This window comes from Bos mutus, chromosome 21 (genome assembly GCF_027580195.1).
Source record: "Bos mutus isolate GX-2022 chromosome 21, NWIPB_WYAK_1.1, whole genome shotgun sequence".
Taxonomy (NCBI): Eukaryota; Metazoa; Chordata; class Mammalia; order Artiodactyla; family Bovidae; genus Bos; species Bos mutus.
The window spans coordinates 42,060,561-42,083,874 of record NC_091637.1 but is presented as its reverse complement, the minus strand read 5'-3'; the positions used below and the strand labels follow the sequence as shown (position 1 = coordinate 42,083,874).

General features: G+C 39.5%; 1 protein-coding gene across 3 annotated transcripts in view; it reads right to left on the bottom strand.

The window, feature by feature from the left end:
* The window catches only part of AKAP6 (A-kinase anchoring protein 6), a 401,429-nt gene that overhangs the window by 231,966 nt on the left and 146,149 nt on the right, over positions 1-23,314 (bottom strand). For all 3 annotated transcript variants that reach the window (XM_070358705.1, XM_070358707.1, XM_070358706.1), the window contains exons 5-7: positions 22,500-22,622; positions 2,599-2,695; positions 1,314-1,477 (exon numbers count right to left, since the gene is read on the bottom strand). In XM_070358705.1, the coding sequence (XP_070214806.1) occupies positions 1,314-1,477; positions 2,599-2,695; positions 22,500-22,622 (384 nt within the window). The remainder of the gene's footprint in view (positions 1-1,313; positions 1,478-2,598; positions 2,696-22,499; positions 22,623-23,314) is intronic.

Genomic DNA, 23,314 nt, shown 5'->3' with positions numbered 1-23,314 from the left:
ATTAGTTCCAGCTCTGATTCTTCCATCACGTCACTTCCTAAAATGTGTGCTCGTGTGCCAAGCCACCTCTCTTCCTTCCTTCAAGTATTTCCTGAAATGTGACCTCCTCCATGGAGCCTTCTTTAAATGGAACCGAGCTCATCATTCCATCCTCTGTTTCCAACAACTAAGGTAAAGTTTGTTGCTTAAGATTTCAAAGCTATAAACCACCTGAGCTTTTCAACTAGCTGCATGGCCTCACCACTGCAGAACAGGTTGGGTTTCTCCTTGCCTGAACTTAAGAATGTGAGGCTAATGAGGGCAGAGCATTTGTTTAACTTGCTCTGTATACATGTAGCCCAATGACAATCCACATGGAGGCTGAATAAATGTGACCTGATGATTTTAATTACTTTGTCCGTGCCAGGAATAGAAGCCATGAACTCTTAAATCTGTTTCCCCCATTTTATAGTATGTTTCCATGCTGAGTCTATTATGAGACCTGTTTTCTGCATTAACTTTCACAAAAGAACAAATACAAAAGAAAAGAGAGATTGAATGAAAATATCAAATTAATAAAATTATCTTCCACATCGTGAGACCAAAGATACCTCTAGAACTTGGCACACTGTATTAAAAGGTGCCTCATTTAAAATTCAAGTTCATATGCTTTACAGATTACTTTGTAAATCTACAATAGATGACCAAAACATGTCAATATTCATTTTTAAAGTACTTGTTGTATTTGGTGCATGCACCATTATGGAGAACTTACACTCAGAGCAAAAAGATTTGTAGCAAAGCATATGACCTTCTTCCCACTACAATGACCATCCCCTAATTAGGCAATGCATCTGATAGTCATTAACAGGAATGAGATAATGAATCACTTTCTCTCTTCTTTGTTAATTTGCTGTAACCAAGCGGCTAATGGATGTCAGAGTTGAGTGATTGCACTGATTATAGTGATTTATAGTTGCAACAAAACAATTTAAAACCATTCTGATTATTCATGTTAAAGATGCTTTATGTTTTGTTTACTAAATGTTTTATGTCCCCCTTTCTCCTACCCTTAAAGTACTGGCCCCCTCCTACTCTGCCACTTTTCACAGAAAGACCCCTTCCTGGAAAACTTGAAAGTTGTAGGAGGCTTTTTTTATTGTTTTAAACTAAGCCATTTCATTTTGTTTATACATACCTATACATAGAGAGAGAGAGAGAAAGTTTACCCAGTAGAAACGAAAAGCCTTAGGGGTAGAAAGAAAACTTCAGTGGTGCCTAGTTCAAAAGAAGACAGAAATAAGAGGAAATAAGGCAAACTTCAAGCCACTTACCTTGGGGCTTCCAGTCCCTTCCTCGCCCTCCACAGACACATCAGTAGCCAGAATCTCTGCTTTGATGGTATCCAGAGCCCGGAGAATCCAGCTGTGTTGCCGTTTGATTTGCCTCTGCAGCTCCTTCCATTGACTCGCAATCATCCGCAGCATGTCCTTCAGCCCTTCTCCAAAGGAGGGGGAAAGCACACGTTAGCGACTCGGCTGTGTTTTTACCCAGTATTGTTTTTCATTTAAGATTAGATGGATATTTCCAACAATAAACATAATTTTAAACAATCATTACCATCACCTGCCTCTCAGAACCGAGACTGAGGGTTTCTGACTTGACAGAAGGCATAAGGACACAAAAATGGGAAAACCCCATAGATGCATGGTTTAGAATTGACTTAGATTTAACACATGGACTAAAAAAATGTATACAGAACCAAAACCACGATACATAAAAATTATTAAGACTCTAGCTTCATGTCCCAAATAAAAGGCCCTGTGTATATCTTTTTGTGGAGACTTTACAATGATCAGAAAATGTATGGAAATAAGTAAAGGTAATTCGACTTGAAATACAGTAAATGGGCCAAATTTAAGACAGCAGTCTTTAGCGTTAGCACATCAGATTAATGCTGCTCTTTTCTTACTGGGCTGTGGTAAGCTCAAAACAAGGGGCAAACTAATTCATCCTGTCTTACAGTCTTTTACTACCAGGATAAGCATAACCAAATGACAAAACTATTTTTTATTTACAATCCGTTTCTCATAAATACACTAATACTGGGGTAAGAACTGGTCTGAGGCTAAAACTCTGCTAATGCAATGACCAGCAAAGAACATGCAAAACAGTCATGTGTGTGAACTGGCAGGGAAATAATCATGTGTCTCTAGACTGCCTGCCTTATATCTGTAATGATACCTACAAGTACCCGGATGCATATGCATTATAACTATATGCACAATTCTCATTCATTATTTTAATGTTATTTCCAGAGCACCTACATCAAAAAGCATGTCAATGTGAAGTTTTCAGGAATGTGATTTCAATTGAAACTCTGCTGAACAGCAAGCCCCAAATAAAATGAACAGACCATTTGGAGGCAGTATTTCATCTTATAAGTATCACAGCATTGTATGCAGTATATGAAACATTTATAAATCTTGAAGGTCAATCTGATAATGTAAATATTAATAATACATAAGGAAGTGAATATATGCAGTAATTTACAGCAATGCTTCTTCATTCTTAATAGTCTGGAGACATAAAGACTTGCAATATTTCAGGAGGATTTACCTGCTTTGTGAGACGCAATAAGCTCAAGAAGTTGGTGTCCTTCCTCCTCCACAGCTTCCTTGAGCGCACAATGACTGTCTACATTCAACTTAAAACTCTGCAAAGAAAAAATGAGCATCAAACCCTGGCAAGGCCATTAAACAGAAAACATCCATATAAAATTACTTGCTACTTTTTATCAAGAGCCACACAGTTCAATTTACCCAATAGATACAATAGACAAACTAATTTGCAATACTAAAAGCTATTGATATTTGGGATCTGGGCTCAAAATGTTTCCATTAGATTAGCAGAGTGCATCTGTTTGGAAACAGCTGACATATCTAGAAATTCATTAGGTTTTTATGAAAAGTCACATCCCGTAGGCTATATCAAGAGTAGCAGTGTTCTATAATATATACTGAAATTCTACCAGCACATATGAGATCTTTTCTTCACTTTTTTAGAAACATTAGTGCTAGCACTATTTATGAAACCATAAAAAATTGGCAACATAAATTATGTGCACATATATAAATCCACTAATATAGTAGGGTTTGATTCGGCTGTTTTTCAGATATCACACAAACTATGGAATACTGAGGTGAATTTAGGTGCTGTAGGGAGGAGTCAAATGTTTTTCAAATGTTTTCATTTCAAGCTTATTCCTTACCATGTGACATTGCTTTATAAATAAATACATCAAGCACATGAGGGGCATTTTTCACTTATGATAGTTACCCAAAAGATAAAAATTGTTCTTATGGGTGAATTTCAACTCATAGAAATTTCTTGCAGGAAGCTTTCCATAATGTCTTTCATAGAATTAATTACTCCCCTCTCCCGGCTTCCTCTGTTCCTTGTATCTGCTTCTATTGAAGAATTTATCATATTGAATTCTGCTTTATTCATATATTTGGTTACCAAATTATTACAATCAAAAGACTTGCCAGTTTCACATTTATTTCCACCTCATGTCACATACAAGGTGTTCAATAAATGTTTGCAGGAATATTGGATATCTGCTGAACTGGATCAATAGGACTCTCTGAAGGGGAAGGTTTCCATTTTAATATTTCAAGAAACAGGGCTGGTTTTTCCAAAGATTTTTTCCATCTCTGGAATGTTATAAGGTGTTCCAAACACAGGAGGTCTGATGGAGAGCAATGATAGTAACCAATATGTTGAATCAATGGTTAGTCTTCAGAGTGAAAATACAGCCCTTGACTTGATTAATCTGAAAAAGTATGGATTTTGAAAGACTATCTGCCAAATTCTGGCTTCTCTATAATAGGACTCCAAAATACATGATATATTTTGCTCTCTCTAAACACTTGTTCAGCAATGGCTCCATGTACTACACTAAATTTAGTATTAAGAATAATTGACAAGTTTGAGATGATACAGTGTCATCTGGAATATAATTCAGGTGAAAGAGGTTCAACAATCATATGCTATGAAATCAGGTATTAATTTTTCCCATTCTTTCATTCAGAAACCATATTGTGCCTCTTCTGCATACTGGAGAGGTAATAGCAATTTAAGGGGTACAAGGCATGGCCCTGCACATCAAAAGGAACCTGAACCATCTTGGAGGTTCAGGGTGAGTCTTTTTCTTAGTGGAAAAAAGGGGTCTTTTAAAGCTCAGAAGAAAAAGCAGAACAATCAAAGTAAGATGAAAATGAAGGAGGTAGGGACGTAATCAGAACTTGGAGTATAAAGATAAGAATTTTGATTTTAAAAAAATGACTCCAAAATGATGAATCATTTCATCTTACTAGAGGCATAAGGAACAGTAAAACTGCAGCATATGGCATAAAGAAACATTAGATTTCCCTGAGGGTTGTTCACTATTTCTTGTATTGTCCTCTTTCAACTACAGGTATTTGGTTGAACAAAATTAAGTATGGCAATGTATCAGAAGCCTGATGCTTCTGGTCAATATAATAGTTATTAAAAATTAAATTATTATGATTTTATAGCCAAAACATGGATGTTATTTACTTTCTGCCACAACAGTGGAGAGCCTCAGCTCTGAAGCAATGCCATGCAAATTGAGGTGCGTTTGTGTGTTTCAGGGAGAAGGGACATAGAAAAGAAAAATACTTGCGATCAGCCCAAGAGCGCCAACACTTAGGAAGAAATCTAGAAAGAAATCTATTCTATAGATGATTTCCTTGTAACTGTAAATTTAGCCCAGTGCTCTCTTTGATTCTGTTTACCTAAAACAGACAAGTGTTGAATGTTGGTAGTCATGAGCTTCTGAAGGCATGCATCAGACCTATGTCTCAACAAAAGAGAACCTTAGGACCTGTGAGTAGGTTGCATAATTTGACATAATTGAGGCCAATAGTACAGAATAGAAGCAGTTGGATCTGGTTCTGCCTCAAGATTATGTGGAAGGATTTGATTAGGACATTGAAAAAAGTGGTGTTCATTACTAAGAAAAAGATAAGGGGACAAGCTTTATGCTACAGAAAAGAACCATTTAATATATCTACAACCCAAATGATATTGCTTGATTTTCAGGTGTATCCATTAATGATTAATAACATCAAGTGAGGAATGCACAATGGGCCTCTGAGAAGGCAGACAAGCCAGCACATGAACAAAACTGTCAATGAAATTTCTGGCTGCTAAGGAATTCTGTAATAAACTCACCTGGTTCTGTGCCCACCTCTTCCCTAGGGAAGGAAGCTTAAGCAAAAGACTTTTTTGTTGTTGTGTCACTTGACACTTGGACACATTTCCATTCCTGTGCTACTAACATGTTTCCTCAGCAATGCCTTATGACATATGGTCCCCCTCAGCATCCATAGCACTCCTGAAAATGCAGGGCATTCTCTGGAGGTTTAATTTATGGCAACAACATGGCCATAGGCAGGTACCACAGATCTGCATACTAAGGACATGAAAAATACAGTGGCTGAGACAAAGGACCAGATTATCAAACAGATGATACATCAGAAGTTGACCAGTGCGTATTCCCCTTAGTTCAACCTCCAGCCTCACCAGCTGTATATATATGAGTGCCTTACTCCTTGTCGGGATCCAAGTTCAGGTAAGGCACAATGACTGCACTTTGATCACGATCACAGCTTACCAAGCAGATAAAGTACTACATCTTTATCTATACTATCCCATCCAAATTTCTGCAGAACTCAGTTTGATGGAAATATGGAGGTCACAAGGATATGAAATGAAATCAGGGAAATGTATGCCTTGATACACAAAACTATGACAAATGTGAAGAATGTTATTCATGAGGGATCATAAGAATTGATACAAATCTCCTGATATACGAAATAGTGGGAAAGACCATAAGCACATTCAGGGGCTTCAAGATCCAAAATTTCTGTTTTAGCAGAATCATATCATGAACACAGACTTTCCGCTATCCCCATGGAATATTGTTAATGTTGGGCCAGGTCCATTGAGGTCCATGAATTTTATGTTTGTGACCAGAGTTCACAAAAAGAGTTACTGCACCTTTCTTGACATAATTTTAGTTTTCTTTTTAATAAAGCATATGTTAACTCAGTAGTTATTTTTTGAGTAATCTCTACCAGACCTATAGATACAAAAGTTAACAGTACACAATACACATGCAACATATAGTCTGTTGGGTAAAAGAGATCAAAAGCAAATAGTTGTATATGACCCAGTAAAAAATAAATATGTAATCAGGGCTTGATGTATGACAGAGAGTGGCAGGGCCTTCAACTGAACAGTGATAAGCCATGCTCAATGAGATTTAGCTTTTTTAAAGTACCATGCTGGCCAAATAAAAACAAGACTGTGGGCTATATTCCGTATGACAGTGCTGGATAGGTACTGAGGGAGCTCAACTGGGAGGCAGGTTCTGCAGAGCTCAGTGGGGAGCTCGTGGAGAAAGGACCGGATTTCCATGTAGGGCTGGAGACACCCTGTCTTGCAGCAGGAAGCTGGGAGGCAGAAGCAGAAGCCACCTGGTGTGGCTAAGACAAGGTGAAGAAGGGGAGCTGGGAGCTGTGGCTACACGTGATATTTAACTCTAAGAGCCACAGAAGAAGAAGTGGAAGAAGATGTTGACAACATGAGAGAGTGACTGGTAGAATTCTGTGTTCTAGAAACATCTTTCTAGCTGTTATGTAGAGTTGATTTTAAAAGGGCGGACAAGGAGACCATTTAGGAGGCTGCTATGGTAATAGAGGCCAGATGTTTCTGCATGCTCATATTTTTTTTAATTAAAAAAAGGTATGCTTTTTCTTCTAAATGAATGGAAGAAGGAAGAATGGAGACAATCGTCTGTCTTTTTAAGTTTTTCTCAGTGCGTGAGAATAGCATGTGCCAGAATTTAGTTCTTTGGCTGTTCTGATGATAAATACCAGAGTTTTATTAGTCAGGAGTCTCCAAATGTGAAAGACATATTGAACTGATGAACCTTTACTCCCACTGTCATTTTAAAGAGATGGTATATATGCTGATGAAAAAGACACCTGATGACACTTTTTCTTCACACAAAAGATTTTTACTATCCTAGGAAAATGAAAACTTGCTTTTTCACAAGGACAGGAGGAAGAATGTGTGTTCAGTCAGAGAAGCAGGGGCTTGAAAAGTCACCTGCTACCTGTCTCAGGCCATCTCTACCCAGGCTCTATTCTGAGCTGTGCCGAGTACCATCCTGCGTCCCCCGAAGGGCTCTTGGTGGGAAAGAAAACCATGATCCCCTGTGGAGAGCCTGGCAGTTTCTCTCCTGCTTGTCCCAATGCCATCGATAGAGGATGGTCATATGGTCCTCAAAATATAGTATATACCTTCCAAATGCCATATGTGTCAAAAATTGAAAGACTTTTATGAGTAAATATTTATTTAGGAACCTCCTAAAAACTTGATAAGACACTACACAGCCATTAAAATGAAGACTATGAATTGACATGAAAAACAGAACATATTACAAGTCAAAAAATGAAAGTTCAATGTTGGCGGTATAGTGGTGAGCACAGCTGCCTTCCAAAAAAAAAAATGAAAGTTCAAAATTGCATCTATGATGCAATGGACAGACCCAGTGTGTAGAAAAAGAAGACAGCAGGGACTGTGCAGTTAAGACTTGGAATGAACTTAGTCTGGTCTCATGGAACAAGTTCTTGGGGCTTTAGCTTTCTGAAACATAAAATGTAATATTATTTAACTTCAAGTTGTTGTGAGAATTAGTGGCAATGACTGGAAAGCATTGAAGCAGTGTCTGGCAATGAGTGGGGCTAAAGAAAAACCATCATAGACTTTCAAACTCATTGTCTCTGTTTTCCAAATGTTCTGCACAGTAGGTGTGCTTCACGGCAGTTTTAGGTGACAAGTGGCACTTCCTGTTGAAGCTGCCTGCACTCCTCAAGCACTGACCCCAGGTTCTCTCTGCGTCTGGGCTAGTACCCAGCACAGGCCTGCCACCGGCGGCATGGAACAGATGCTGCTCACTGAGAGTCCAGGGAGTCGGGGACCGGGAGACCAGTGGTCTGGGTCTTCATTTTGCTTCCGGTGTGTGCCCTTGGACAAGTCATCTAACGCTTCTGGGCTTCTGTTTCCTTATCTACAATCCAGGCATTTGGACTCAATATTTTCCAGTTCTTGGATACTTTGATTCTATCTTTAAGCCAGACAGTTAAGGACAGATGGGTCAGGAGAATTTTTATTTATTCTAAACTAGAAAATTTTCAAAGGGGGAAGAATCCCAAAGGCCATCTAACCATTCATCTACCCTAGGGCAGCTCTGTGCCTCTACCATTCCAGGCAGATGTGTTCATTCTATTTTTAACTGTCTCCAGGAAACCTTCTTCTAACTTCTCATCCTGAGTCTGCAACATTTCGTCTCAGGAATGTGAGAGCTGTGTGAAGAGCAGCATGAGCTTCCCTCCGCTTCAGATTGTTTTGCCAAGTCATCTCTCCAGTGTAGAAGTTGGAGATCAGAAATACTGTGAGGATATGCCAACAAAATCCACATGTCCAATCAATCACCAAGTTCTGCCAATTTATTTCCCATCCTCACAACTCTGTATCGACTAATTCAGGCCCACATTGTCATCCCTTGACAGGCTGACTTCAACAGCCTCCAGTCATGACCCCCTAAAAACTACATTTTTTCTTTATTTGCGGCATGCCTATGAAGGTGCAGGCATCATCTTAAGCTTGAGGGATGTGGCTGTGAGCAAGATAAATATAGTTCCTGACCTCACAGAGCTCACAGCCTAGAAGTAGAGATAGGAGGTGGAGGAGTGTGCAACTTAAAAACAAGGAGTCATAGTCAATTATATCAAGGGGATTGTGACACGGTGCAGGTGTTGGGGACAAGCATGGGCTTTGGAGCTGGACAGGCCTGGGTTCAAATCCTGGCTCCTCCATCACCCCCTCCATGGCTGTGGGCACTCTCCGTGGACTCAGTTTCTTCATCTGTAAAACAAGGACATGTGAGTCCCTGCCTTATGGGGTTCTTGTGAGTATGAGATCTCTTGATATCTGTAGAGTAGAGCCTGGCATATCATAATAACACAATACAAATATTTTATTACATGGAGTGGTCCAACTCTGAGAAAGATGCTTGTTAAAATCTCCCAGTGCTTCCCCAGGTTGCAGGATAAGGTCTGGCCTGTGAGATCTCCATCAAGTCTGCTTCTTGGGCACCAGGTCTGCCTTGAAATGTGCCTGAACTGCTTAAAATTTCCAGCTCACACCAGTCATTTGCTCATCTAAGATTCTTCTCTTGCAGGCACCTCTGCCTGGAAGGTCCTTTCCCCCTCCCCTAACTCGTCCTGCTCATTCTTTATAATTCATCTCAGGTGTCACCCTTTCTAGAAAGCTTTCCCTGACCATCTTCCACCCTTCTGGCTTCCCCTCCTCAGCACCCACAGTCCCTGTGCAGAGCTCAGACCTCCACTTATTACACTGCTGTGTAACTACTGGTAACAGGTCTGCTTTCCAACCATGAGTTCTGTGAGAGGAGGATGTAACTTTTCACTCGTGTCTGTATTCTCACTGCCTAGAACAGTGCCTGGCACACAGCACACACCTAATAAATGTTCAGGGAGCAAATGAATGCAGATTCATACCAGAAACCTTTCATGATGCTTTCGAATCACCTATACAGCATTTTGGGCAATACTGGTGCAATCACTTCACTTGGAAGTGGTTGATAAATGTTCCCAAATTTTATTCATTGAACACCATGTAAATGAGCTGTCATGTTCCTTCGCTTACAAAATTACTTGCCAATTACACTGAGATGATCCTGGTGTAATTGCCATGTAAACTGTATCCTGGCTGAGATAGCCCAAATCATCAATTTAACTTTACCCTCTCATCATATGGTACTTACCACATAATTAAATAAATGGTCAGCTACCACCACAATTATATATCTCCCCAACAAAATGAGGTGGCTACATTTGTCACTGATTTATTAGTTATGACAACATGCAACACACCACCACATATAATATCAGAAGCTTCATAAAATGAAAAGCACTATGTGCTCTTGAGAAAGATGTTCTAAGTTTATGAACAAAGAAATAAGCATTATAAAAACTTTGTTCTCTGTTTTTTTTAAGGGCATTAAGATATAAAGACAAAACTCCTGTTCTTTCTGAAGAAACTTTTTGCTCCTGAAATCTCAGATAATAAAAACATCTAGCATTTGAAAGTGAATTTAGCTCCTCAAACAAATTACAACTTCTTTCAAACAGTTGCATTTTTTTGTGGAAGGTATATAAAGTATATATTAAGGCTGGCATTCATTTTTGATAGACTTGCTAATATCTAATGCAAGGATTAGAGAAGTTGGAGAGATCCTGAATATTGATGGTGCCTCTTAGTGACAAAATGTTCATGTTTTTCTGGATGCTGCCTCCACACCTGGCACAGGTAATCATATTGACTTCCTAGCACGGCCACATTAGGCCAAATAGATTCACAGAGGTTCTGTCCAAAGGGACCATTTGACTTCCAGAACACACTGCTTCTGAGGCCTAATTGAAAAAAGAGGTCAATGCTAGCCCAAATATCTCTCTACCCCCTGTGGTGGAATAATTGATGTGCAGCAGCCTCTACAGATGTGGAGTCACTAAGGTGATGGATGGATATAAGTATATTATTCACACGTACAACTGCTAATACACAGGTCCCAGTGCAAACACCAAGACCTAAGAATATTATGTGGATTTAGGACAATCCCTGAAGGACTCTAGTTCCATTAAAAATTTGTTTGGAAGCCTGGGGCAGATCTATTCCAACTCCCACATGCTTCGTGCATTTGAGAGGGGGAACCAAACTGCTTTAGAAATAAATTTAATAAATTTTGTAATGTCAAGTCATTAACATCCTGTCTAGTCATACAGTCTTCATCTTTTGAAATGGTAATGTTAACCTGTGGAATTTTTTTTTAAACTTTCTAATATCTGACTTAACATTTTTATTTTCCTTGTATTTTCTGCCAGAGGGGATGAATTACATCCTGAAAGCAGAAGAAAAATATCCTACTGTTTCTCTCTATAGGCATTTTTCTTGTCACAAATATACCAGACAACACCCAGAAAGTCTGTAACCAGGGTCCATTTTGATTTGGAAATTGTACAGGAAATTATTGCAGACATTCATGGTTTATAATCTTAGTTATAATTTGCTGCTGTAATGGTTGTAACACTGCTTTTACAAATGTTCGTTTATTCATCTGGCAGATTTGTTTAGTACTCATTAAGTATGTGCAGGGCAGGGTGTCAAAGAAGACACCAAAAAGACACAAGCCATCTCTCAAGTCAGAGGCGAATCATTCAGGCAGGGAAGCTAGGGAGAAACTCAACCTCTCTAGGGACACCTGAGCCACTCACACCTGTTCTCAGGTCTCCGACGGGTGTGCGTGAATCTCTTGAAATGAACAAAGCAACTTCACAAACAACAGGCTTATGTGATCTTCACAACACCTTCAGGAGACATGACAGGCTTTTTTCTGGCTAAAGATCTGTTTCAGGCCTGAAAATTTATCTTAATATCATTGTTGCCAGGTGAATTGTTTCAAGATTCCAAAATTCCATGTGACATAGTAGATAAGTAAGATCTGCACACAGGTCTACACAAGGAGACAGATGGTGGGTGACAGCAGCCTGGCTCAAGTAAGTTGGGTCACCCACTGGCTCTCCTCCACACACAGAGTCCTTCAGTCCATGCAGAAACCCTCGTAGTTCAAGGCAGTCTGCAAACTTTCTTTCAGCGTTTAGCATACCACCACCCTAAACAGCTCTGATGCTGGGAGGCATTGGGGGCAGGAGGAGAAGGGGACGACAGAGGATGAGATGGCTGGATGGCATCACCAACTCGATGGACGCGAATTTGAGTGAACTCTGAGAGTTGGTGATGGACAGGGAGGCCTGGTGTGCTGCGATTCACGGGGTCACAAAGAGTCGGACACGACTGAGCGACTGAACTGAACTGAACCCTATACAGCAAGTGCTCAATAAATCCAGTTATTCTCTGTCATTCTATTTTAAAATAGTCATCACATCCGAAAGAAAAAGAATAAAGTAATAAATCAGGAAAATGTGTAAGTGACAGCAATTTTCAAAATGATGGGAACAGGAGTCCTTAAACTGAGTCAGGCAAAAAGTACATCCCCAGGTACTTTGAACAGTTCAAAATGAAAACAAGACTATTTGTCTCCCAGATGCCCAGAATTAGTTATATGAGCAAAAGGATGTGGTTCAGGACTCTCACATGAGCCTCCTGTGCCCACGCATCAACCTCAAAATTCCTGCATGCTATAAATCCCCAACAGATCTTTCTTCCACAAGCTACCAAAGGAAGGAACTCAAGGCTGCAAGTTGAGTACCTCAAATCCCTCAAAGAGAAGTGATGCTGCTCCCTACTAAACTCCCAGCTACTCACCTTAAACCTTAAACTGACAGGAATCAAGGGGGACAAGCATATAGAACTTCAAAGCTCCTGCAAGGCCACCAGCCCTGCTCTGTGAGGCTGAGTGGGGTGGCGACCAAACTCACACAGCTCAGGCTTCTGAAGTCTGTTGATGGTCTCTTATTAACTGAAGCGTACGGGCATGTGGTAGCTGCTGGTCTTGTGAAGCTCAACTTTTTTGGGCCAGAGCTGCCTATCTCAGCAGAGGAGGGTAGGCAGGGAGAGGTGGGCACCAGGAAGTGTGAAACGGAAGGCCTGTCATCCCTTAACTTCAAACAATGAAAAGTGGAACACAGGTGTACGCGGAAGGGCAAGCTAAAGAAAAACAGTTGAATGTATTTTGGGAAATTTTTCTGGCATGACTAAAAACTCTGTGAGAAGTAGCATGTTTTTCTTATGATACAAATGAAAAATATGATTTAATTTAAAATGATATAACATAAAGATCTAACTATAAATGCTAAATGCATGAAAACATCTGTATTGAGATTTGTTAGCCAGTCACATTATTAGTTTGATTCAAACTGCTTTTGTAAGTTCTTAGGAGCCTGGTAGGCTGCAGTCCATGCGGTTGCTAAGAGTCGGGCCCGACTGAGCAACTTCACTTTCAATTTTCACTTTCATGCATTGGAGAAGGAAATGGCAACCCACTCCAGTGTTCTTGCCTGGAGAATCCCAGGGACGGGGGAGCCTGGTGGGCTGCCGTCTCTGGTGTCACACAGAGTCGGACACGACTGAAGCGACTTAGCAGCAGTAGCAGCAGCAGGGTAATGACACAGTAAGGAATAAGGAAAAGTTTTCAGACCATTCTGCACCAATACAAAAGTACTGTCTGCAGGGTTTTGGTGCGTTTGTGCCCCCTTGAGGAAGACACTTCAAATTGCAGGGACCACTTCTAAAATGAACAAGGTTCTGGAAAGAGGGCTTTAAAAACTACCCTTACAAACACAAATTCAGAGCTACACACACACAAATATGGCCCTATTCACTTTTTAGGAACTGGAGCAAAAGCTTTTCCGAAAACATGGTAGACTCTCACTACATGGACCCTGAACTGCTGCTGTTGTTGCTGTCTGTCTATAGCGGCAACTCTGCTGTAGACAGACAACAATGGACAAGGAGGAAACGCTCAACTGTTGCTACAACAACGGGAATGCTCTTGCAGTATTATGTGCCACAGCATCAACAAAGAGGCAGCTTAAATAGCCATAATTATGGCAACGGTTAAGAAAAGTGCGGCAAATCCACACAAATACTAAGCAGCAGCTAAAGCGTGTAGTAGATTTTCATGTTCTGACAGAAGGATGTCTGAGATATATTAAGATACAAAAACAATCACTGAAGAGTATGCACAATGAGCAAAAAATCTTTACGATGTATGCACTTTTATGTAAAAAGGTCCAGAAAGATATAGAATAAACTGTCTATGTTGGTTATCCAGAAAGTGTAAGGCTTTCTACTTTTAATTTCATGGCCTTTATACAGTTTCAACTTTTCCAGTGAGTACAACTTAATGTTTTCCTGTAACTAGAGTTCCATAATTACAACAGCTGTATGAACGAGAGTTTCCTCCCCCTTAAGCAAATGCCCCCAGTAATCGCTGAATTCTAGCAATGTCTCCTCTTTTCCATGTGAATACTTCTCGTAATGTTCACATTCCCTGATTTCACAAACCCCTAGAATAACCCTGGAGCTTCAATCCCACCCCACACACACAGAAGCTTTCAGCCAGTTTCCAGACCCTTCAATACATTGAAGTCTTGGTCAGATTTCTGTCTGCTGTGGGGCAGCAGGCCTTCCTGTGCTAATCCCAAGGGCATTGGTAGCATCTGGGGAGACTACAGAAGACAAACCAGATGTTGGTAATGAGACTTCTGACCAGACAACAGCGTCAAAAAGTGAAGAGATCTTTTTCTGCTGACATCTCTTTCTAATTCACCCCCTTTCTAATCTATCCCCTCTATTCTTATCCATCTCCTGCCTAACTCTGTCCACTTCCTCTCCATTTCTCTCATTGCTCAGACCTCATTTAACCCTCTCACTCAACAACAGCCTCCCTAATTTTAGGCTTGTTCCATCCATGACTAAGGAAGCAAAGTCTTTAGCACATACTGGCCTTTTCAGTACTGGAAACCAAACATGCTTTTGCCAGGGTTAGAAACCTTTTACATACTTATCAGTCTGGCCTTCAAGCCTGCCTAACAGTGGATTCCTCAAACTGCTGAGATATCCATGTTCTTTTAGAACAGAACCCCCAAAATAGTTTCTTTTAAAACATTTTCTATTCACGTCAAAAACAAGGGACTCATTTCCTTAATATACACAAAGCTCCCATAAATTCCAAAGCAAAAGGCCAATGACCCAGCAGAAAAGTACGTTAAGAATATGAGTATACAGTTCTCAGAAAAGAAATACAAATGACTTCTAAAAATAAAAAGCGGTACTCAACACCACCTAAATACAAGAAATAAAAACTAAAATACAAGGAGATGACATTTATCAAAGGGACAAAGATCAACTGATCTGATAACATGGTCTAATAGTAAAGATGTGCAGAAATAGGCTTTCTCATGCATTGCTGAGTATAAACTGGCACTATCTCTGTCAAGGACAATTTGACAACACATGAAAAATTTAAATATGTATAACCTTTGACCCAGAAGTTTCACATGAAAGGTATTTATTTTAAAGATAAGCCAATACTATGCAAGAGAATGAGTATCCAAGGATATTCACTGAAGCGCTGTTTATAATAGGAAAAGACTGCAAGCAACCCATGCTTTCATCAATAAACGACGGCATATTTTTAAATGGAACACCGCGCAGCCATCCGAAAGGATGCAGTAGTTATATATTTACTGATTTTGAATTATTGCTAATATAAAGTAAGAAAACAAAGTTAATTATACATATGCATTTGTTTTCAAATACCAGGAATAACTGTGAAAGAATACAAAGAAACAAGGAACAATGGTCACCTCAGGAACAACTGGTAAAGGTGGGGGCTGGGGGGCGCGGGGGTGGACATAGGTGGGAGGCATGCCTTTTTACTCCCTTCCTCTATTTACCTTCAGAATTCTGTGTTCTATCCAAGTATTAGTTACTAAAAAAAAAAAACCCACATTTAAAAAATTTGACACCAGAGTGCCAGTACTAGCACATCCTTCAAATGCTGTGTGTGTGTGTGTGTGTGAGCCACTCAGTTATGGTACAACTTTTTGCGACCCCACCAGGCTCCTCTGTCCACAGAATTCTCCAGGCAAGAATACTGGAGTGGGTAGCCATTCCCTCTTCCAGGGGATCTTCCTGACCCAGGGATCAAACCCAGGTCTCCTGCATTGCAGGCAGATTCTTTACCATCTGAGTTACCAGGGAAGACCCTCAAATGCTATACTCAAATTCATTTTCTACTATGCCTGTTGTTATTCTCTCACTTAATCTATAGACTTATCCAGTTAATTCATGGCAAGCTGAGACTTTCCCCATGGAATTTACAGTTGATTCTTGTCACTTTCCTGCTTTAAAATAAAATCAAACCTTCTATGAATCCCCATTGCCCACAGAGAAAAATTCAGTCCACTCAAAGGACATTCAATCTCTTTTACCATCCAGCTCTAACCTGCAAGACAAAACCTAGCCTCAGCCATACCAAATAGCTCGCCCCACCTCCCTTACTTGCCCATAAAATTTCCTCCCACCTCCTCACCTCCCCTCTTTATCCAAGAAATCATATATGGTCTATGAGGTCTACATCAAATTACATCTCTGAGCCTTCCCTACCCTGAGGAAGAGCAATAAAACTTCACACTATGCTCTAAACAGTGCTTGGCTTATCTCACAAGAAGTTCACTGCTCAAAATTATATTACATTCATCATTTATGGGACTATAGATGACTACATTTAATCTATGGTCATCTCCCTTAGATTACAAATCCCTGGAAGAAAGATGTGAAACTCATTCATCATGTATTCCTAACATGTAAATAACTGCCTGGCACTCATAGGTGCTTAATATATATGGACTCATCATCACCACCTTCCCGCCTCCATGTTTTCTCATTTATCAAACTGAATTAAGAATGTCGTTTTTCCAACACTTTTTCTATGTCGTTGGTTAATGTTTGCCCAACCTGACACGGCGCTGCCTGTGCAAATTTATCTCCCAAGTTTAAGCCAGGCCTTTGGGCTTGGCTCCTTTTCCTAATTACTATGCAGATGTCTGGTGTCAGTTTAACTTTGCCTTCTCCTACTGGATACTCTGGCTACAGGTTCAAAAAACAAAAACCAATTTCTGCTTTGTTTTCCTGCAATTGATTGCATATGATGTGGTGCCATTTGGTGAATTAGGCATGGATAAACACTACTGAGGAAATCGAAGTTGTCTTTCAGCAAATGGACATGGACTGTCATCTCTGTTGAAAAAATTACTATCCTGCTCTCTTGCTTTGCCTCTCAGCAGTCTAACTGAAGATAATAAAAATCCTTTTGAAGGGAAAAACTACTTATGATGCTTCTACTTAAATGTAGTTTTGGGTGACTTTTGCTTCTTTAGATAATAAAAATGGTGGTAAGGGAAATGACCTAAGTGCCTACCATCAGGTGAATGGGTAAACAAATTGTATTATATCTACACAAAGGAATACTATTCAGCAATAAAAATGAACAATTGAAACACACAAAATCAAACTAAGTATGCTGGGTGATCTCTTCAAGAAAATTAGATATACCAAGGGAACATTTCATGCAAGGATGGGCTTGATAAAGGACAGAAATGGTATGGACCTAACAGAAGCAGAAGATATTAAGAAGAGGTGGCAAGAAAACACAGAAGAACTGTACAAAAAAGATCTTCACGACCAAGATAATCACGATGGTGTGATCACTCACCTAGAGCCAGACATCCTGGAATGTGAAGTCAAGTGGGCCTTAGAAAGCACAACTACGAACAAAGCTAGTGGAGATGATGGAATTCCAGTTGAGCTATTCCAAATCCTGAAAGATGATGCTGTGAAAGTGCTGCACTCAATATGCCAGCAAATCTGGAAAACTCAGCAGTGGCCACAGGACTGGAAAAGGTCAGTTTTCATTCCCATCCCTAAGAAAGGCAATGCCAAAGAATGCTCAAATGACCACACAATTGCACTCATCTCACATGCTAGTAAAGTAATGCTCCAAATTCTCCAAGCCAGGCTTCAGCAATTCATGAACCATGAACTTCCAGGTGTTCAAGCTGGTTTTAGAAAAGGCAGAGGAACCAGAGATCAAATTGCCAAATCCGCTGGATCATGGAAAAAGCAAGAGAGTTCCAGAAAAATTCTATTTCTGCTTTATTGACTATGCCAAAGGCTTTGACTGTGTGGATCACAATAAACTGTGAAAAATTCTGAAAGAGATGGGAATACCAGACCACCTGACCTGCCTCTTGAGAAACCTATATGCAGGTCAGGAAGCAACAGTTAGAACTGGACATGGAACAACAGACTGGTTCCAAATAGGAAAAGGAGTACGTCAAGGCTGTATATTGTCACCCTGCTTATTTAACTTCTATGCAGAGTACATCATGAGAAACACTGGGCTGGAAGAAGCACAAGCTGGAATCAAGATTTCCGGGAGAAATATCAATAACCTCAGATATGCAGATGACACCACCCATATGGCAGAAAGTCAAGAGGAACTAAAAAGCCTCTTGATGAAAGTGAAAGAGGAGAGTGAAAAAGTTGGCTTAAAGCTCGACATTCAGAAAACTAAGATCATCCATCTCGTCCCATCACTTCATGGGAAATAGATGGGGAAACAGTGGAAACAGTGTCAGACTTTATTTTTGGGGCTCCAAAATCACTGCAGATGGTGACTGCAGCCATGAAATTAAAAGACACTTACTCCTTGGAAGGAAAGTTATGACCAACCTAGATGGCATATTCAAAAGCAGAGACATTACTTTGCCAACAAAGGTCCGTCTAGGCAAGGCTATAGTTTTTCCAGTGGTCATGTATGGATGTGAAAGCTGGACTATGAAGAAAGCTGAGCACCGAAGAATTGATGCTTTTGAACTGTGGTGTTGGAGAAGACTCTTGAGAGTCCCTTGGACTGCAAGGAGATCCAACCAGTCCATCCTAAAGGAGATCAGTCCTGAGTGTTCATTGGAAGGACTGATGCTGAAGCTGAAACTCCAATACTTTGGCCACCTCATGCGGAGAGCTGACTCATTGGAAAAGACCCTGATGCTGGGAGGGATTGGGGGCAGGAGGAGAGGGGGATGACAGAGGTGAGATGGCTGGATGGCATCAGCAACTCGATGCGCATAAGTGGGTAAACTCCGGGAGTTGGTGATGGACAGGGAGGCCTGGCGTGCTGTGATTCATGGGGTCAACAAAGAGTCGGACAGGACCGAGCGACTGAACTGACTGATGCTGGGTGAAAGAAACCAGACCAAAAAAGGAAAAAAAAAAAAAAGAGAGAGAGAGAGAACATATAGCTTGATTGCACTTATGCAAAATTCTAGAAAGTACAAACTAAACTAAAGGCTCATGACTACTTAGGGATGAAGACAAGTCTGAGAGGGCAGGGAGGGAGCAATTACAAAGGGGCACGAGGAAGCTTTTGGAGGTGATAGATATGTTGCCTGTCTTGATTATAGTGACAGTTTTATGGGTGTATACATTTGTCAATTTATCAAAACTTGTAAAAATGTTTGAATATATGCAATTTAGCATGTCAAAATTATACCTCAATTAAGCTGTTTAAAAAAGTGGACAGAGGTGAAGAAGCAGCAAATCCATTCAAGAACACATGTATACAGTGCTACTGTAAAAGCAGTGTTTAAAGAGGGTCATCCAATGTGCTCAGTATTTGCAAAATACCTTTCCAGACTGACATTTTCCTGAAAATGTCATTTTCTAAAAAGACATGAATTGTATTTTTGAAGGAGCAGCCAGGTTGCAAGCAGATGATTAATTATCATGGAAAATCATTGATGTATCATTGCAATTTCACAGTATTTCTTACAGTTAGAATAAAGCTCCTTCATATCTCCCATAAAGGTATTGTAAAGCTTTAATTGATTTGTGTTGGTAAAAACCCTTGGTTACTGTCATGGAAAATAATTGAATTAAGTATCAAAACATAAATGTACAACTTTTGTTATTGTTTATTTGCTTTTCTTTATAATAAACCTTGCAGGGTGCCAACTATTCTATCACATTATTAAATCAGGGAAGACATGGGACCCGGAGGCTTTCACATCCGTTGGTTTAACATTAAATTATAGACTCTACAGAGATGTTCATCATGTAGCTAACTCCACATACTAGATACTCTTGAAAATACTTCTTGCCCACTCATTAAGAAGCAGCAAAGACTTATACAGGGTGAACTAAGAAATATAAATCTCTAGGCTTAGTTGTATACTTTCTTTATGGAAAGGTAGATTTTTTTTTCACCTACTTTTGAGAAGAATAACAATATTAACTCAGCACTATAGTAAAAAAAATACAATAAAAAATATAAATGACAATATTGCTCAGGAGCTACGTAGATAGACATTGTGCTCAGAGAGACAGAGTAATGCAGAGTTTGCATGAAAGATGTTTAAATGACAGGCTGTATCTAGATTAACAAACAGAGCATGCAGTAAAACAGTCCCAATAACTGTCTTTTAGCATCACTTAATGGCAATCCATACACACTAGGTCTTCAGTAACTGTTAAAACAAAATTACTCCTAATTTCAGTTCCTAAAATTGTGATTTAACAACAGTGAACAAATCTGAGATTATAGTCCCTCACTATTTGCAAAGCAGAGGTAATGAAGATGTTCCTGTGTTATCTCTTGCAACTAACACAGACATGGTAGTGGAGAAAATTCATTCAAAAAAGTGTTGATCATCAGGTGGAAACAAGGTTATTCTTTAAGAGATAGATAGACATTTTAAGAAGAGCTGTTTGCTGTGGACCTAAGGTAGCAGAGAGAATAATAGTTTCTATATTTTAGGCGGGAATGTCATTGTGAAGCCGGTACTGGATACCTGCAATTCATTATGGTCTGTAAAGAGCTCTGCAATTTACAAGACCAGAATCCAGTGGACACAGGCCGCATGTGGCAATTTAAATTCAAATGTAAATTCATTAGATTGAACAATTCATTTCCTCAGTTACTCTAGCCACATTTCAAGCGCTCAGTAGATAGGTGTGGTAGGTGGCTCCCACAATGGACGTTCAATATAGAATATTCCATCATCACAGAAAGTTCTACTGGATGGTGTTGGGCCAGAATGAGACAGAGGCCAACATGGGGGTGCTAAGTGAATAATTCTGCAATATGGATTTGAGAAGAGGAGTACATATTGCTTAAAAAAAGGTCAGGTCATTCAGCTCCCATAGAGAGGAGAGACCTTGGTTCATATTTTCCTTGCCTGGCTTTCAATAAATAACCTAAAGTCAAAGTGCCCTTTGTGTCCTCATGCCCTCTGGGACCTCAAAAACGAAACTGGTGTTTTCCATAAAATATTAAATCAAGAGAAATTAAGACAGCACATTTAATGTGAAATAAAGTTCATATACTCCTGTTTAAACACAGATTAGAATTTCTGTCAGAACAATGCCAGTGAAAAGTTGACATCCTAATTAATACAATTTACATTATAAAGCAGTGAATATCTTTATCTTGCTATTACGAAATGCCCTCTTTTAAAAAAAAAATCAAGGCTCTACTCAACAGGGATTTGAATACTAAGGGTAGTATTTAAAAACCCACATACAAGAGAGGTAGTTAGGGTCAGTGGCATTTTTACACATCAACCCAGGTCTCTAAAAATGGAAACAATATACTCAGCCTCTACCACACAGTTTTGTGAGTTTTTAAAAAAATCATCCACAGGATATTTACATGTAGCAACAGGATTTTGAGGCTGTTCTTCCTGCTTTTCTTGCAATGATATAAAACACACTGCAAAACACAAACACTGAAGAACTAAAACATCCCTGCTCTCTCTCCCCTCTTCTTCCCTTCTCTCTCCTTTCTCTCTCTCCTCCATGCACTTAATATCACAGGGAGCGGTTCTGGAACCCTGTGAACTCACATACATGCAGGACTCCCACACAATGTGTATTCAATCCAAATTCTGAGCGTGTGAGAGGGGCAGAGAACCAGCCCCACAGCTGGGCACCCAAGAATTCATGTTCATTGCCTTTGTCAATTTTATGCTATCGGTGAAAGGAATAAAGATGAGATCCTGAAAGCTTGAATTTTCATTTCCTCTGACAACGTGCTTTTTCTTCATGCTTTATCACACTCCACTACTTGGTTTCCACCCCTTCATAATTGATATCGGCCATTTGAAGCATTCAGTAAAAACCTCATGAGGTTCATCAAATGTCCCCCAGTCTATAATTCTTGCTTCTAACATATTCAGAAGCATATTCATCCAAGTGTTTTCTACTTTCTCTCCATGGCTTTCCTTGTGCACAGGGACAAAAGTAATGACAGTTGTATTAATTATATGCTGAAAAACCCACATAGCAGCAAAAATGATGGAGATTATCATTTTAAATATTTTATTAAAATAACCCAGTGTAGAACAGATAAAGTAGACCCTCTTGATAATGAGAGGTTCATTAATTTTACAAGAATTCTAGAAAGCTTAGAATGGTCATCAAAATGACCTTTCACTTATTTTTTTAAGAAGAAGAAAAACGTCAGTCATCACTTTAGAGAGCAAGGGTCTAGTAAAATTTTCTAAGATATTTTTAAAAATAATTACTTACCTTTCTGGGAAAAGTTTTTAAAAAATAGCTTGAAATATGGAGAATTCAGATTTCATAGTATTACTTGAAATGCCTGTAAATTGTCAGCTTCTGTAATTTACCCCGTTAAAACTTGGTTTATTAGCATATAATGACTTCTGATAAGTAAAATCAACATTGTCCATAAATAAACAAGGACCACATTAAAATTCTTCCCTAACCAACATTAAGAGCAACGCAGTCTTGCTTACCAAGTGTGTCTCCAGGTACAGTTTTAGGCTATCCGTCTCTGCTTTAGGAGGTGTCCAATTTTCAGTGGTTTCCATGGCTTCGTTTAACCATTGAATAAATTCATCCAGTTTGTTTACAAACCCCTTGTGACAGAAAAGGGGGGAAAAGAACAAGAAAAGCATGTTAATAGGTTATTTTTTAAAGCCAATCTTGAAAATTCCATACCTCATGGATGGTAAAACTGATACCACGGCAGTCCCATCCTATGTCCACACTGTACAACAAAATTCCCACCATTCCTGCCACTGAACTCTGTTAAAATGGAAAGAAACTGCTCATGATACCACTATGGTTTTTTCCCTAGGAAAGATTTTGCTTTTTTTTTTGAGGAATTTAGACTGGACTGCAGGGTGTCATTGGAAAGGTGACCCTCAAATCATCAAAACATTTCTGGGTGTCTGACAAGAGCCCCCTCACTAAAAAGTCAGGTCAAGTCTGCCAGGAACCTGGCTTTGGGGGATAAAGTAAAGATGGTGTTCTTTACTTAGAAGCCCAAGGAGTTGAGGTACCTTAACTGAAGGAGAGATCCATTTTTAAATCACATAAGTGTTTAAAGGGACTTGGATGAGTTCTACTGACAGCTCAAATGTCTGTGATTGAGTCTGGGTTCTAAGAAACTAAAAAAGGTACAGGACCAAGGAACAAATGTAAACGCCTAACTTTGGGTGTGTCCTGGACATCAGAAAAAAAAAAAAAAAAAATTCTTGGCTAAGAAGCACAATTCACAATAACCTTGCAAATTTTCAAATGGTGGTTACAAAAATGTATTGGCCAT